At 38.0% G+C, this 18,839-nt stretch overlaps 1 protein-coding gene across 5 annotated transcripts in view; it reads right to left on the minus strand.

Moving 5' to 3' along the window:
* CADPS2 (calcium dependent secretion activator 2) overlaps nucleotides 1–18,839 on the minus strand; it is a 478,890-nt gene that overhangs the window by 99,100 nt on the left and 360,951 nt on the right. For 3 of the 5 annotated variants that reach the window (XM_082631733.1, XM_082631732.1, XM_082631731.1), the window contains 2 exons: nucleotides 15,715–15,839; nucleotides 13,624–13,643 (listed from right to left, as the gene is read on the minus strand). In XM_082631733.1, coding sequence (XP_082487859.1) covers nucleotides 13,624–13,643; nucleotides 15,715–15,839 — 145 coding nt within the window. The remainder of the gene's footprint in view (nucleotides 1–13,623; nucleotides 13,644–15,714; nucleotides 15,840–18,839) is intronic. The other 2 variants (XM_082631735.1, XM_082631734.1) reach the window with 1 other exon arrangement.

Here is an 18,839-nt window from a genome sequence, read left to right on the forward strand (position 1 = left end):
CTAGGCTCCTCAAAGCAATCTCTTGTAATTATGCACCTGTGTACATTTAAGAAGAGATCTCATTGGAAAAAAAAAAGTTGGAGGTGGGGAGATGTAAGAAGACAGCCTGACCATTGTGTGTTAGCAGGCTTTTTTTCTTCTTTTTTTAATTAATTTATTTTTGCTGTGTTAGCTTCGTTTCTGTGCGAGGGCTTTCTCTAGTTGTGGCAAGCAGGGGCCACTCTTCATCACGGTGCGCGGGCCTCTCACTATCGCGGCCTCCCTTGTTGCAGAGCACAGGCTCCAGACGTGCAGGCTCAGTAGTTGTGGCTCGCGGGCCTAGTTGCTCCGTGGCATGTGGGATCCTCCCAGACCAGGGCTTGAACCCGTGTCCCCTGCATTAGCAGGCAGATTCTCAACCACTGCGCCACCAGGGAAGCCCAAGCTATATCTTTACATAAACTTCATTTTAGGAAAAAGGTGACTTTTGTGTAGAATCGGAACACATTTTACCTTTCAGTATTGTTATCCCAGATAGAATGAGGTACATATTTGGACAATCCTTAGATGAATGAAAATAATCTACGATGTTATGGCCTGCCTATGGATGTTTAAAATCCATGAGAATACCAATGCCACAGATGTTTGAAAACAATAGGTCTGTGGCCTCCTAATTCCAAGGCTCCCTTTGGGGCCAACTCGTTTAATGACCCTGTCATTTAAACCAACAGTTGCCGTTAATATCTCCTTGGTATTAACCATGCTAATGATACACTGCTTTCGAATAACTGTCCTGCAGTCACAGTCACATTAGCTACTTTACCTGGGTTATCTTTTGCATCAGTAAGTTCATTTTTAAGGAAATGGTCGGCTATAGAGCAAAGGAGAATTGGACACTGGACTAGAGGCGATGGCAGTCAAACTGGATGCAAACTGAGCAATCTCCATAAGCCAACAGCCAGTGGTGATCCATGAGTGACTGGCCATAAAAAGTCAGATACCTCTGGAGGTAAATGTCAGTGACACTTTGTGAGCCTTCCTTGAGGAGGAATATGGAGGCATCGTCTCCTCTTAAGATCTTAAAGACATGATGGTGATGGAATTAGAGAGAGAGGATTATTAGGATACACACACACAATTTAATATTATTTGGTTTAACATTTGTCACAGGCTTTTATAATTATGTGACTTATAGGAGTGGAGAAATAGGGGGTTCCCTGGTGGCCTCATGGTTAGGATTCTGGGCTTTCACTGCCATGGCCTGGGTTCAATCCCTGCTCAGGGAAGTGAGATGTCACGCAGTGCGGCCAAAAAAGAAAAAAAAAAAAGATTGGAAAAACAGACACCTTGGTTTGAGTTTTATTAAAGTTTTAACTTAGTCCCTTTAGCTGTTGAGATTCTGGCTCTACTTAAATCTGTGAAACCAGAAGATCTAAAATCTCACAGGAAGAAAATATCTGCATCGTGTTGCTGACTGAAGAGCCTATGAAAGCTTGAAAGAGAAAATATTTTCTTACATGCATATTTACTTTGCTCTGGTTAGCTCTGGCTAGAACTGTGTGGTAGGATTCTAAGGACAGCAGAAATTTTCTTCCACTGGCAGTTTTGTCAGCTAGTTGCATACCAGGGGCTTTTCTAAAGACTGGGCTTTAGCCATGATAGCTATATCTGTATTTCTCATACACAGATTACATTCAGCAGCTGAAACTGAGAAATGGTCCCTTCCCTGGTTTATTGCTCTTCATGTATATATACCGTATTTACTTCTCCCCAGTATAATTCAGATTCAGAAATTGAAAACTATCAGAATAATCTCAATTATGCCATGCCAATACTAAATTATCATATAATTAAAGCCTATAGCGTATTAAATTTCATGCCTAGATCTTCTTGTCTTCTAATTACATTTACCTGAAACAAGCAGCCTTTCCATGGTCATTTGTTACATTCCCATATAAAGGGAATAATACCCTCACACCTCCACACTTATACTTCTCCTGCCACTTATGCTCTTTTTTCCATTCTCAGGGAGAAAGTCTGCCTGTGAACAGTGGGGGTTAGGCAAGCAGGACCCAGTGAGGCAATGGGGATGAAGATGGTTTGTTCAGGAATGAGCAATGGTTAAGGTGAAAGGCACTCCAGAGGCTTGCCAGCTGGGAAGCAAGCTGAAGGAGAAGAAATGATTAGTTTCCCAGACACAGCAACCACAATATGAAAGAGATAATTTGAAGATTTGTAGCCTTGGGTGCTAAGAAATTAGTCAAAAGATCTTGACGTCTGTACATATGTCTTTGTTTCCTTTGACACATAATCAAGATCTGTTAGGGCAGCCAGCTCATGCATTAATGGTGATAAAGTATTTGATGCCAAGATTTGGAGAAAGTCTCCTAGCTGGACAAGTGTAAAGACCAAGTATAGAGAGTAGGGTGGGCTTGGTGACATCCTGAGTATTTCTATGGTTGGTTTTAACATCATGGGTCTGCCTGCCACTGTGAATGTGTGTGTATGCACTGGTGATGCCTCAGGGATATTTTATAGGTTTCCCTTTTGAAAAAAATCCGGCATTACAAATTCTTCAATTAGGTCTTTAAATTAAGTGCTTGAAGCTCTACGTCCACTTCGCTGTGGTCTACAAGAAATCTCCCTAATTTCCCAAACTAGTCATCTGTCTAGGCTTTGAGTACTTACAAACTCTGTTGAGAAATAAAGAGGTGAAATCTGTCAGTTTGCATTACTCTCGTTTTGTCCAAGTGAAAAGACTTTTTAATACATCTAAACTACTCGGATTAACAAGGTGCTGCAGGAGCCACACTGCTGCATGTCACTTGGTTACCTGTTGACATGTGTTAGTAAATAAATAAGAGGGTCATCAATCAGTTGGTTTCAAACCCTGGATTTAGAGAATGATAAATTCTACAGAATTGCTCATGAAAGGAAGAAAGCTTGCTATTTCAAGACTGCATTTATCTGTGAATCACATTCCATATAAAAGTAAAAATAAAACAAAAACACAAAAAGTACATGACACATTGTCAAGTGAGCTGAATAACCTGACATCATTTCTGAGACCTTTTAGGGAACAGGTGTTGAACACTTGTAATGAGATTTCCATGCATCTTCAGAGGAAGGAGATAGGATTCTAGCAAGAGCTGTTCAGAGCGTTACAGATCATGGCTGAGGGAATAGTTCTTAGTAAGGAACAAACTGAAAGAGATATTACGTAAACGTTTGGTTTTCTCAGGAGGTGCTTATGTTTTAAGAATTTTTGCAGAAGGCAAATGTTCACACAAGAGAAGCTTTTGGAAGAATATAATTTTTCCAGATCCTGAGGAATCTGAGATATACTTAATTAAGTACTCCTGATACATTATCTTGTGCATTTACCTCATTATTTTACATCTTCTTCTGAAACTTTGAGAGTCAATGTGGTTCATGGAGCTTTCATTTCAGAGTGTGAAGTATTTTTTTCAAGCATAAATGGTTGGTTGACAATTCTATGTAGAAAATGAAGTAAGTAAATTGGAAACTTAGAAAACTGAGGATGTGAAAAGGTAAAAATATTAGTTGAAGATAGTCACAATAAAGAGTAATGATGCATTTATAGTGATAGATGTTTTCTTCAATACTTTGAGGTCTCTCTGGAGACCACGTTTTTTATCAGAGAGGGCTTCCGTTTTAATCCACTTAGTGAGCCTTCTTTCTAACATCTCTGAAACAGCCCATCCTTCCATACTGATTTGTGGTCCCACTTTATTCTCGATGAAGCAGATCAGTCTCCCATTTATACATGACTCTGACTCTACATTCCTCTTCTGAGTATCTGCCTGATCCTGGGCTTTGGTGATGGTTTTGTAATTTGTCTTAGTATCTGGCAAGGCAAGTCTCCATACTGTTTTATTTTTTCCTTAAGGTGATATAGTTTTCCAGTATCCTTTATTCTTTTACTTAAATTTTGAAGTAACTTTATTAAATTAAAAAAAAAAACCCTGGAATTCTGATGGACATTGCAGTGATTTTATAGATTAATTTGGGGGGAGAGTTTATATATTATTAAGTCATCTCTCTTAAGGGCATGAACCGTCTTTACATCTATTTACATTACTCTCTGTGATCTTTATTTGAATTTCAAAATTTTTTTTATAGAGGTCTAGGAAGTTTTGTATAATCTGGCTAAGTTAACTCTTGGATGCCTTATAGTTTGGTGGTTACTATGAAAGGTACCTTATCTATCTATTTATCTATCTATCTATCCATCTATCTAGTTGAATGATGGTGCAGAATAGTGTTTCTGAGTGTGGTCCATGGACAACTGTGGATCCCTAAGACCTTTTGGGGGCCTACATAGTCAAAAGTACTTTCATAATAAGATGTTTTGCCTTCTAAATTCTGTTGACATTTACAGGAATGATGCAAAAGCAATAGTGGGTAAAACTGTTACCTCAGCGTGAATCAAGGTTATGGTGCTAAATTATACTCATCACGTATTCTTATTTTTTTTTTTTTGGTACGCGGGCCTCTCACTGTTGTGGCCTCTCCCGTTGCGGACCACAGGCTCCGGACGCGCAGGCTCAGCAGCCATGGCTCACGGGCCCAGCAGCTCTGCGGCATGTGGGATCTTCCCAGACCAGGGCATGAACCCGTATCCCCTGCATCGGCAGGCGGACTCTCAACCACTGCGCCACCAGGGAAGCCCTCATCACGTATTCTTTATCACCATTCACTCAAGAAAAACAGCTAGTTTTACATAAGAATGTCCTTGAGGAAAGAGTAAAAAATTATTAATTTCACTGAATCTCTATGCTTGAGTATATATTTAAAAAAGCATCATCTGTGACAAAATGAGAAGTTTGCATAAAGCACTTTTGTGTACTGAAGTATGATGACTATCTCAAGGAAAATTGTTTGTGTGATTGTTTGAGTCCAGGGCTGAGCTAATTGCTTTTTGTTTTCTTTCACAGAGAACCACTTGACTACTGACAAAGTATGGTTATTCAGACTTGGAAATTTGGCATGTGGGATTTTCCTGGACCAGGACTTGAACCCACGTCCCCTGTACTGGCAGGCGGATTCGTAACCACTGTGCCACCAGGGAAGCCCTATTTCTCTCTTATTCTATTGTCTTGATCAGGTTTGGGAATCAAGATTATACCTGCTTCAGGAAATGAACTCCCCTCACTTCCCATTTTACTGAACCTATTTTGGATAGGAATTATTTGTTCCTTAGAAGTTTGGTAGAATTTACCTCCTAAAACAACTGGGTCTAGGAATTTGGGGATGGGAGATCTTTGACAACTATTTCAATTTCTTTAAAGTGTATTGGCCTACTTGAGTTTTTGTTTTTTGTGCTGACTTTACCAATATACAGATTTTTGAGACTTTCAATTTTGTATTGGTTCACAATACTCTTCCATTATTTTGTTTTGTGTCTCTAGTTACTTTTTCTCTTTCATACTATAGTTATCTGCATCTTTTTCTTAACCAGTCTGATGGAAGTCTGTCTTACTCTATTTCTATTCTCCATATCACTTAGCTTTACTTTTGTATTGTCTACTTATTTCTCCTTTCCTGCAGCCCCCATTCTGATCTCCTAGGTCACTAACAAGTTCTTCAGCTATATTCATCCTGTATCCTGTTTTTCTTACAACCATATTATTTTCATACCCAATATTTCCACTTGGTTTTTCATGACTTCTTGTCCGTGCATCAAGAAGGGACAAGCTAGCAACCTCCTGTATCACCTTGAGAGTATTATGCTCAATTTAAATTCTTGCTCCATCAGTTCCAGGTGGTACATATCACCTATCGTCTTTACTAAGAGTTGCACTCCTTAGGAGTCTAGTAATTTTAGTTTGAGAGCTCACGATCATTCGGAGGTACAAAGAATGGGATGATGGGCAGGCTTGTGTCCTCTGCAGGGACTTCGAAAAGACAGAAGCTTAAGCTTTGGAGCAGAGAGTTCCAGGCAACACAGAACCAACACTGATAATTTCCTTTTCCTACTAAGTCATTAGGCAACTCCTGTGGACAGGGATTCACCATTAATTTGTTAGATTCAAAGCAACAGCACTTGGTCAACAGTCCTGTAATTCACCAGGCTACAGGGTTTGGATGTAGACGAGTGAAGGGATGAGCAGGTGTGCCTCAGCCCTTTCCGATTTTCATCAACATCTCACTGCAGCACAGCTGAGGCCCTGTTTTGATAATACCACAGACACTGACCACCTGACCTACTGCTACCAATTCCAATGACAAAAGATAAGGAGTTGGACAACTCAAGGCAATGTAGTGGGGAGGCAGGGGCAGAATTTAAAAGTTTTCCTCCCTTCCGCTCTCCTTCTGACCAGCCATGCTCCAGGCTAGTGTAACTAACTCCCCACCAGACAGACTGGTGAGATTGGAAGCCCAACTTCTTTGGGCAAAGTGGAGTGAAGGTGAGTAAAACGAAGGTGAGAGTATAGCCTGCTTTTTGGATGGCAGCTGAAAGGAGGTGTAGAGCTCAGGATAAGGCATTATTTAGGGAGATACCATGATTATAAATGGAAGGGAAATATGTAAAAGAAGACAGAGGTACAAGCCACAGGAGAAAGAAGAGATATATAATGCAGTAAAATACATCCGGAAAGAGGTAAGTGGAATTGGGGTCAATATGATGGGTGGACAAGTTGGCCTTGAAGAGGAAGATACCTCATCCCCTGATGATGCGGAAGAGAAGACACAGGTGAGTATAAATAACAGGAAGTTTGGAGGTACAGAGCTGGAAAGCTGAGGCTTACTATGCACTTTACAAGACTGAAAGGAAGTGTCTGCCCTTAAATAACCTTTAACTTAGGTGTCATTTAAACTTAAGATCAAGTTCCTATTATAGCCTGATCCGGAAAGAGAACATTGTTCAAGATTGAATCAAGTTTTCCTTTTTTTGTATGTGGAATTAGCTACAATGGTCTCTGATTGAGATCATCCTTATCTATTGTAATTCACACTCAAAATAGAATGAAACAAAAATGGAAAGGATGGATGACTCATTGACAAAGAGACGGTGAATCAAGGAAAAGTTCTGTTCATTTGGGTCACAAACGACCTCATGGCATTACAAATCATTCAGCACTGGTAACATTAACCCCCATACAAGGGACAGAAGGCCAACAGTGGTTTTAGACAGAGTGACACATACTAATGCTTTCCAGAATTAATCGAAGATCAGTCAGGAAGGACGTTAGAGGAATGCAGACCCAGAACTAATTTTAGAGGAGAGAGACCTAAGTGTCTTTAAATGTCTCCATGCTTTGGAGTTGACAGAACCCTCGTCCTTTGGTCACTAAAGCTGTGGGTAACAGTAGGTGCAGAGGTGCCAGGAGTGTTGAAAGCACTGCCATCGGGTTGCCACTGGTGTACAAGGGGGCACCTCGTCTCTTCATTTGACTTTTCACTTAGTGGGTTAGTGACCTGAGTATGCTGAGAGCTACAGAGCAACTGCACCACACTCTTGTCCTCTGTCCTAAGCTGACAGAAGGTACACACAGAGCTTGAAAGCTCTGTCAGACATAAGCAAATCACGCCTTTACTTGCCTCTTCTAATCAATAATCCCTGCAACTCCTGCTTGTTATATTCCCAAACCAGCTTTGGATACATGGGGATGAATCTGTCAACATTGTCATGAGCTGACTAATTGACGTGAACACAAATTATATAGTGCGGGGTTCTTATCTTGAGGGGCTAGCGAGTTGGTGGGAGAGAAGTTGGGGCAAATGTACTAGAAATCCTCATTCTTCCAGATCAGATGTGGAAATAGCCAAAGTGAATTCATATTACTTACATAGTACTTAAAAGAGAATATGGTTTTAATACTTTCTGGCACATACATTATATAGAATAAGGCTAATGGTGTGGCAAGGAGATGTGAAAGACATTTTATTCAATATATTGAGAAAAACATGCTGATAAAAATAGTTTAAAATTAGCATTTCAATTGTATCATACTCGGTGATAGAATCAAAGCAATTTATGGTTATCAGAAAACAACTATCTTCTTAGGTAATTTAAATAGTTCATTGACCATCTGAAAAATACTCACAGCTTTTCTTTGTATATAGTGCAAAAATAAATTTTAATTTGATCCTATCCGGGTAATCATAGATGCTATATCAGGGTAGCTCAAGCAATGAGTTTTTACTGTATATACACATATTGCCTTACAAACTAAAAAAAAAACAACTTTACAGATTTATATGATGTTCTCAAATATTTTAAATAAAAAGACAACAGGTCATTCTCTTTGTTTTAGAGCCAGAAATCGTATCCATCAATTTGTCCCTAAATCATCAGGTGAAATCATCAGAAGCAGAAAGGGTCACAGAGGTTTTACTTTCAGGCCTAAGTCCCAGAGTCCAAGCCACACTGCCCAAATAGGCTGGACAGAAATTCTTCAGTTCTTTAATTCTGTTTTATCATTTTTAAGGTGAGGGCCCTGTTTCTTTTAGTATACAAATTACCTCCTGCAAAGTGTTGTCAGTGCTTATGGGAGTGCAAAATTTCAGGTCTATTACTTAGGTATTGTAGCCTGAATTCATGGTAACATATAATACTCAAAACATTTAAGAATCAAATTTATAAGGAAACTCAAAAAACTTTTATGAGAGTACACTGCTAAGTTATCCTAGAAATATTAATATGAAATTATTCATTAACAAAAGAATTATCAACTGTGCAGTTTATATACTCATTTCTGTGCACACACGTCCTTCAGTAGAGCAGATTTCACTTATTTATTATTTATCGCTACACTCTGACAATGAAGTGCTAAATTAAAATGCCACCCAGATGGCAAACACATCCTAATGACGTAAGGATGGCCACAGTGCAACTTCTCCACTCAAAGCAAGCAAGCAGCACAGCCCTCTGGGAAAGCATCTCTGTTCTGTTCAACTGAGACTTTGAAAATCAAAGCACTGGGGGTTAGACCTGGGAACCTGGCAACCAGAGGGCCCAGAGAGATCATCACTGCACAAAGCCTCTGCCTGTTCATTCCATGCTACCTTTTGTTTAGGGCACTTCCACGTTTTGAGATTTGAGAAGCTTAGGTACCAAATTTACGTAAAAGATCTCAGATCAAGGCGAGCTCTAAGGAGTGGTCTCCCTCTTCTTTTATCGTAAGTCACAATATGTTATGTAGTTTTCAGGAGAAGACAGGGACTGTTATTAGATGTTTTATAGTTGTTCTTGTCCACAAAAAATTCCGTGAATTAAAGAATGGATTCTTCTTTAAAAGTAACAGTTAATTTGCATCAACAAGGTATATAATTTAAGAAAAATACAATGAGAAACATAAAGTTTCAGTATCATTTTGAACCTTGGATTATAAATAAAAATGATCTTACTATTACATAAAAAGTTAGGGATAAAATTAAACCAAAGAAGAAAACTAGCTGATTTCACAACAGTGTAAATCTCAAACGTTTCTTAAAATTAAAAAAAAAAAAAATCGCTTTCTAGAAGTTTTAAGTCCTTAAAATGGACTATCTGTTCTCATAAAACACATGTGAATAATTCCCAAGAAGGAAAGAAGTTATTTAGAGAGAGGTCATGTGTTTTATTTCATCTATTACAGAGTTGTAAAATTCCTTTATTCTGCAAATTTGTGCTGCCAGTGGAGAATCTGAAGAATTCCCAAGGATGGACAAGAACTATGAGTCAAACTGAGCAACATGCCGAATTATAGAAACAACTGAAACAGGTTAGATTCTTAACTATCATTAATACAGCTGCTGTCTATAACTTCTGGCTTCTGTGATCCAGAGTTAGTGCCTCCTCACTCCCACGCTACACCATTGTAAAGGGCATGAAATTCTGGTTTAATTGTTCCAACCTTGTTATTTTTTAGCGGTTAGTTTTTGCTCTATATTGTTAATTATTCAGTGATTGGTTTGAATGATCTTTTGCAAGCCAGCCTGCCAGCTTACAGATGTTCTCTCTGCTGTAAAGAGCCTGATCACTCTCTGGGCCATTAACTCAATCGTTTATTCAATAAAGTACTTATCGAGTAACACCGCACCAGGCACTTTTCTTGGCACTGGAGATACAGCAGTTTTGAGATACATAAGCCCTGCCCTTGTGGGCCTAACATTCTAGGACAATAGCTGGATGAAAGAACTATCTTGTGTGTTAGATCAAATGGGCTATGGAGAAAAATAAAGCAGAGAAAGGGAAGAGACATTCAGGGTGGGGGAGGCTGCACATTTTAATCACGTTCAACACCCGACACTAAACATGTGTCTGGGAAAATAAAAAGAGTCAGTTTCTGGAGTTCAGCTCTTAGCCTTCCAACCAGACACCTGTGTTGTCCAATTCAGCAGCCACTAGCCACATGTGGTGGATGAGTACTTGAAATGGGGCTACTTCTAATGGAGATGTGCTGGGAGAAGGAGATGCCCATTGGATTTCAAAGACATAGGAAAAAAATAATGTAAAATATCTCAATAGTTGTGTATACTGAATACATTTTAAAATGATGATATTTTGGGTATATTGGGTTAAATAAGCTATATGCATAAAATTAATTTCACCTATTTCTTTTTACCTCTTTAATGTGACTACAAATTTTTTTCAAGTTACATATATGGCTTTCATCATATTTCTATGTGCAGCACTGTTCCAGACTCCTTCTTATATGTCCGTGAATTTTGACTGAGTGCAAATTGAACTATGCAAGCTTGCCAAGAATGGAGAGGAAGGAAGACATAGGAAAATAAGAAGATATCGTAACAGGTAGACAGTGGGTTCTAATCTCCCACTTACTAGCTATGTGACCAGAGACTGGCTGGTAGATAGTAACCTCTCTGTTTTGGTTTACTAAAAAAGGAATAATAATAGTAGTATTTACTGTAAAGCCTTGTTGTAAAGAATAAACAGATACATGTAAAGTGCTTAGAATAGTGCCTGGCATGTAAGTGTTTGCTCCTGTTATTAAATAAATATTATTTTTGGAAAAAGAGACCCTACCAATATTAACCCTTGGCTTTTGTGATGTGTGTGAGGGGTTTATCAGAAAATGCCATGACTTTGGATCAGAGAGCCTTGGAGGCAGGGCAGCCAGGGGGAGAGGAGCCCTCTGGTGTCTGAGGAACATGGGTGCGAATCTCAGGTCTGTTGAATTTTAATAGCAGCACAATCTTGTGCCAGTTACCGCCTTTTTCTTTTTTTTTTTCCTTATTAAGCAATTATTTAATTTAATTTTATTTTTATTTATTTTACATCTTTATTGGAGTATAATTGATTTACAATGGTGTGTTAGTTTCTGCTTTATAACAAAGTGAATCAGTTATACATATACATATGTTCCCATATCCGCCTTTTTCTGAAGTCTTAGTTACCTCTTCTGTAAACTATCTGTTCTGAAGAGTTGTTTAAGGAACTACTGAAGCAGTGTAAATGAAAAACCTCTGGGGCAACAGGCAGGTCAATAGACAACATGATGACAAACCTTGAGCCAAATTTTACTCTTCTCTATGTGGAACAAACTAACTGGGGATAATGATTATAATGCCCAAGAGAGTACTGTGTCAAAGTCTTATCAAGCATTTAAGCTCTTACACATGCAATTGATATTCTCATTTTTACTCACTTTTAAAACCACCTCCAAGAACATTTACTAGGTAACCCTGTTAACTGGCAACCAAATACAGCTAAAGGAATATAACTACATTTCTTAAAAACCTCTCTTCTGTTACTTCAGAACAGTCTTCAATGGAGGGTAGCTTTCCCTTCGATTCACTTAAATTACTGAGGCTATACTGATTTTTTTCTCTCTTCTATACAAGCATTTGACTTTTGAAAAGTATTTTTCCCAGAGTCTGCAGCCTAGACCATTGAGCAATGGTACGGTGTCAAACACAAGTGAAGGGAAGCCTTTCATCTGATTGCAAGTGCTGTACACAGCGGACAGCAACTGTCACAAGCAGGGCAACTGCCTCTGCTCCATCCTCGTCATGGCGTATGGTGGCCCCTTCCTATTTCACAGGGGCAGGAGTGTAGTCTCTGTAGGCTGGGCATCAGGACACCTGACTCCAGTCCCAGCTGGCTGACTTATTTATTACTCTATGGCAAGTGGGAAAACCACTAACAACCCTAGACTTCTTGTCTGAAAATTATATAAAAACTATTTTTACAACAGAAATGTGGGAGATAAGATGCTATACGAGGTTTTGAAAAAGTTAGTTAAAGAGCATGGGGCTGCTGCTATCACAGTGGGCTGTCATAAGAGGGGATGGTAGTATTTTTTTCTAATTCATCTTTTCTAAAGTGCACTTCAGCGATCATTGTAGGTGTGTTCTCTCCCCTTTTCCTGGCTCTGAGTGTTTTGTTCCTGACACTTTCTGAGGTCAAATACTGGAAAAGAAGTGAAGGTCGGAAAAAAGAAATAGCATCCTTAATGGAAGACTTCAGTGAAAAACAAGCCAAACAAACTTGTCCATAAGACTGCATGCAAAATTTGACTAAGATGAGAAAACTCAGATTAGAAAGGTTCATCACTTGTCTCTCACGCCACTGATTTCAAATGGAACTTAACTAATGGACCTCTTGTCTCTCTCCAACTACTAAGTACCTACTTTGTGTCATGGGCACAGTGCTGGGTGCTGGAGATACAACAGTGAACAAGTTCAGTAGAGACCCTGCCTGCAACAGGCTGAAGTGGAGATGGACAGGATGAATACATAATGGCCCATTAATTAAATTCATTACAACTGTGGGACTTCCCTGGTGGTGCGGTGGTTAAGAATCCGCCTGCCAATGCAGGGGACGTGGATTCGAGCCCTGGTCTGGGAAGATCCCACATGCCGCGGAGCAACTAAGCCCGTGCGTCACAACTACTGAGCCTGCGCTCTAGAGCCTGTGAGCCACAACTACTGAAGCCCGCATGCCTAGAGCCCATGCTCCGCAACAAGAGAAGCCACCGCAATGAGAAGCCCGCGTACTGCAATGAAGAGTAGCCCCCACTCGCCACAACTAGAGAAAGCCTGTGCGCAGCAACGAAGACCTAACGCAGCCAAAAATAAATACATACATAAATTAATTACAACTGTGATAAGTGGCGTGCGTGCGCACACACACAAAAGTAACAGAATCTTTAAAATCTCAGAGACCCAGAGAAGAACTCTTTGCTAGCAGTTTCTTGAGAATGGGATTTTATAACCTCTCGTCATTCCTATGATTAACAACTTTCAAAGTTAAGAGCTGCTTACTTTTTACTTAATAGCATTTATGCATTTTTACTCTCAGGTTACCTTCCAGGAGTGATAAAAGAAAGATGGTCCTCTTTTCTAGTTGTAAGAGTCCTTCAAGTATTGGCAACAGCTTCCAAATAAGATTAGTGTATGTGGTTAAAACCTAATGCATAACATTAATACAGCCTCAGGTGTTTTGCTTTGAATTCGTATCAAAAAAACATTGCTGAACTTCTGCAGAGATAAATGGCCTATATTTTCCATACAAAGCATTAGCAACAGTTCCAATAAAATCAAAGTCTTTTCAGTATCTTAGTCAAAGTGATCTAACAGGACCCCTGAAAAGGAAAGAGCTATTCATCCATATCAAAACACAACACCGCCACATTAGAAATAATGGCACATGCATGCACAAACATTAATTACCTGTTTCCTTTTCTGCTGGGCCAAAAACATAAGAGAAGAGAATTTAGGACAAAAGCAAACTCTACCCGTGTTGCTCACTCACGTAGCGTAAAAGACCAATCAAGCAAAGAAAAGTAGCCCAATTCCTATTTCTAACTTAAAGTCGACTTTGTTCTTGGTCTGAGCCTGAGCATAAAACACAGCGCTTTATTTTTTAAGATACAAAAAAAGGGGGAGAAGGGAGAAAATGAAAAGGATAAAAGTTTTTCTTATCTAGTAAGTATGCATTTTATTATTTTTTTGAAAAGAGACTGCTCAGCAGTCCTACCTGACTAGATTGCTAGGATCCTTTTTCTAGAATGTTCTCACACTGGACTCGAGATAAGAGAGGGGGTGACTCCAGAAAGTAAGAGGTGGGACAGTTCCCTGCTCACTCTCCGTTGGGTCCTCTTTTAGGCTTTTCTCTAACACAGACTTGTTTTTGTGTGTGATCCAGAAGAATAACTATTCCTTTCTGATCACCATTGTTAACGTGTTTATCTAGCTGATTAATGAGAGGAGCCCATGGCTGTGTACAAATAAAAGAAAGTTCTTCATTTGTCCACATTAAAATGGATTCTACAACTAGAAAATAAAGACAGAGATAAAACAAAAAATATGCTGCATATCTTTTCAGTATTGTTGGATAAGGTAATGGTCAAAAATAACTAAAATAGTTAAGACCAAAAGGATTCTCATAGTTTTTTGGACAGCATTCATAATATTTAGATAAAACAATATTGTGTTTACTCAGGTTGTCTACAATTTTTTCTCTTTGCCAGATTTGAAAGGTTTTAATATGTCTATTTTTATATCAATTCTTTCAATCCATGTTCACAATACCCAATATTCCCAAAACATGAAAATTGTTTGAAGGAGTATTCAAAATGTGAAAACCAATCTGTTTATCTTCCACTTTCCCCAAATGACCTAATATTCATTGCTTCTGCTTTAACACAACATGATATCATAATTAATGATGTTAAACTGGTATCTAAGGAGGTTTCATGTTGTTACTCTCGTGATATAATATTGGTTGCTATAGTGATGGGATGGCTTTTTTGTTAATCACTCAGGAGGCTGGTTATCACGTGCTTGTTAGAAAGCTTGATCAGATTTGGAGAGAAAAAAGGATATAACACAGCCAATTATAATCATCTTTTTCATTGTCCCAATTTTGATGAATCTATCATAGTATCAACTAATTAGTAAATTTATAATTCATTAAATACAATTTTTTATTAAAAGTTACTAAATTTTTTCTAACAGATGATTTACTTTTTATTTTTAGAGATAAGTATTTAACACTATAAACTTTTTTCCTCCCTAAGTTAATACTACATGTATTATACAAGCTAGTTTTATGATAATTAAAGAACCTGAGGTCATTTCTATTACTTTTAATTATATCAGTCAAAGGATTGTCAGATAAAAGCTGATTGTGTGACTTTGTCACAAATTTCAATCTATGTATTTCTAAGTTATCTTAAACCTTAAATGAATAAAATAATTATCCTTAATGAATAAAACCTGAAGAAAGAGAAAAAATGCACAGTCCTCTCAAGAGATCTAATCTTACAAATGCATCAATATATTGTAAGCAATTAAAAGTTGCAGGAAATTCTATCAGTTTATTTCAGCCCTCACGACAATCAACAAGTTTCCTCTTTCTCTGAGAGATGCTGCAGAACCAAAAATAAAATTAAACAATACTACACTATTACTGATCAGGAAAGAATACACTGCCCATAGTTTAAATGTCAGACATACTTACTGTAATGTCAAAAAATACAACCCATGAAAACACGTTTTGGTTTCTTCAAAACTCAAAGTAAGAACAAAGGACAACTTAAGCATGAATCCTGGGTCTTTCATTCAAGCAGAGTCCCAGGAGGCATATTAAGGCAATGAATAGGAAAAAGCTCTTCAGTTCACCAGCTGAGATTTTAATGAGACATTTCCCTTTGCCATGGCACAGGTTTGTTCAAGAAAGGAAAGGACTTCTCACAGAAAATGCAGTTAATAGGCAATGTTGGCTCTCACTGCCATTTCGGCAATTGCTCACTGCACTGACCTTCTATCTTGGCATATTCTGTGAGTCTCGTGTAATTGATCAATGCAGCTTTCTCAAGACATTTTCTGACCACTTTTTTCACCTCTTCCGCTGGTATGGGAGTGGCAATATCTTTCATTAAAACCTAGAGAGAGAGAGAGTGATTGAGAGGGAGGGAGAGAGGGGGAGAGAGAGAGAGAGAGAGAGAGAGAGAGGGAGAGAGGGAGGGAGGGAGAGAGAGAGAGAGAGAGAGAGAGAGAGAGAGAGAGAGAGAGAGAGAGAGAGAGAGAGAGAGACGGCATAACATACTAAAAAACAAGTACACAAATTGCCCTAGACCTATTGGTAGGAAGGGGTCCTAGGTAACAGTGGGGGAGGTGATGAGTCAGCACTTCACAACCGGGAAGTAATTTCTCCCAGTCTTAGCTCCGCCTGTCTAAGCCTGATTTATGCACATCAAAACCTCCCTTGCCCAAGCCACCATTCAGTGTGACTGTCACTTTTTCTCCAGGGAACCAGAACGCCACTAGAGCAGCTGTTTCAAAGGAGGATTACAATCCTTGGGATACTTTGTAATATAGTTTACCTTGCATATCCCTGATTTAAAAGCTTTAAATCTTTTGAGCAATATATATGAAAACATAAATTCCATTAAAATAAGCATCATTTATAGGCTTTATAAAAATCAAGACCACTACTCTCACTAATTATACTTTAGTTATTTTGATCTGCTGGGGATAGGGGGAACTTCTTTGTCTTAGTGAAATGAATTCAGTATCAAATGTTAAAACACAAGGAAAACTTTCTGAAATTAAAAAAAAAAAAACTGATTATTTTCTGTTGGGTTCCTAAATTGTGTTTTTGGGTTTTTCACTTAAAAGTATTAGTATTGGCAAATGGAAAATACAATTGTATCCAGAATTCAAAATATAATGTATTTAAGTGCTTTTATAGTGACTCATTGATAATTTTTCCTTAAAACTTTCCTAGTGATAAAACTGCTCACAGTAAGTTTTGATTATACAATTAGTCAAATGCTATTTTCCATATAATTAATGTGGCTTTCCGTGCTTTGCTTACATTCAAATTCTACAATATACAGGTATAGCAAAATCTTAACATAAAGAAGACAATACTTTTGTAAGTGTTCTGACTATCCTATTAGTCTTTTACTTTGAAAGAAATATTGAAAGAACATGAAGACATCCATTTCATGGTTTGTTACTTCATTCTATGTTGATCAGCCTCGGCACTACGGATTTTATAATCTCAAATTCATTCAATCATTCTAGCACTGGTGATCCTTGACAACATATTTTCATTTTGTCAGACAAGGTTTCCTTCTGAAAACAGCAAACTTTATCACTTAAAGATTTCCTCCCCTAACAAATTAAATTTTTCTTCATATTTTCACATTAAAAATCTTTAACACACTGATGTATATTTGGCACTTTAATTAGAACTGCACATTAGACTTTTTATTGCCAGAAAAATCCTTCTGTTTAGAGTAAAAAAATATAAGCATTAACAGGCACTATTATTTTTAAGGTGATTATTACTAAAATTTAAATTTAAGATTAATTTTACCATTAAGCTTTCCCATGGTGCCAAACTTTCAAATAATAGAAACAGCTGTTAAAATGAGGATGTCTATATCTATTACAGAGGTGAGTCTAGGGTTGAAATCAGGCAGTATTTCACAGTATCTAGGAGCTGGACACTTCATTTGAAGTGTGTGTGGGGAAGCTAAATCCCCTTTCCTGGAGAAACACAGATAAAGGACTAGCAAGTGCAAAAAGGGAGACACACAATTTGTGTTTCATGCTTCCGCCCCAACTTCTTCCAAGACACCATTTGTATCAAGAATTCACATGTAGATATTATTTTTCTAAGATTTCAGTAAGTACAGAGACATGAAAATGAAGAAATAGCCCTTACCATTTCTCTTTCAATTCAGCAAGAGACATGATTAGTTACTGTAACTGGAATAAAGGTCACTGTTCATCCTGCCACCTGTCAGTACAGGGCACGAGGGCATCTCTTCTGTTACTAACTCTTTCCTGCTGGGGAGAGGATGGGAGCTCTGCCATGGAAACCAGCATATAGAGAGGCTGTACTAGGTACCCAGGATGGGATGCCATTCCAAAAAGCAAAGCTGCCGATAAGGATTTTTATCTCATTGATCATACCTTAATGGATAGGATGAAATGAAAACTCTGAAAAGCCTGAGTTACATGCAGCTTTTAATATTATAAAAATTCTAATAAAACAGATAATTATGACAATAATATTTCTATCACACCATTCACAGTAATCAAGGATAAGACAGGGATATATAGATAAAACCAATCTATAATCCAAAGATCTCACTTTAGTCATCAGTTCTAGCCCTCCTCTCCCAAATCCTTAAATCACTGAACAATGTCTCCCATTTTTGCTTTTCAGAGGTGCAAATAAATAATATATTATCTGGAATTCCTTGGGCAGAAAAATCAACAAGAGCCAAGTGCTTAAAGTCAACAAATCAGGACCAGAATAATCAAATCAAGAGATAGAGATGATCCCTAGATATTCTTTTTAATACAGATAAGGAATAAAACTTGTTCACATTACTTAAGCTGTTAGCTTCCAACTAGCACGTGAATAGTTTTATAGACAGGTGAAAGGATACTTCCCTTTTTTTTTTATTGGCGTATAGTTTGGGGTAGGGTTGCTTTACAGTGTCATACTAGTTTCTGCTGTACAACGAAGTGAAACAGCTATATGTATATATATATATCCCTTCCCTCTTGGACCTCCCTCCCACCCCCCTCCCTTTACACCTAATCTGCCACAAAAACAGCAGTGGAGAAGAGACTTTCATTAATAAATGATTTCTAGCGTGGGTATAACACCTTATTTGTGATTTACTTTTTGTATATTTCTATATTTCATGACTTCTATAATCATCAATTTCTGTAATTCATGAATTCTTTCAAAGTAACACAAATTGAACTGAAATAAATTGAGATAAACTTAGAATGAAAGAAAGTATATGTTTGTGAATATTAAATGTTAAACTCATAGGTATGAGGGATATGACAGACAGAAGTACAAATAAGTCAGGGGGATAATAAAAGACAACTGTAAAGTCTGAAAAACAGAT

The sequence above is a fragment of the Mesoplodon mirus genome (assembly GCF_964341445.2).
Source record: "Mesoplodon mirus genome assembly, chromosome: 9".
NCBI lineage: Eukaryota > Metazoa > Chordata > Mammalia > Artiodactyla > Ziphiidae > Mesoplodon > Mesoplodon mirus.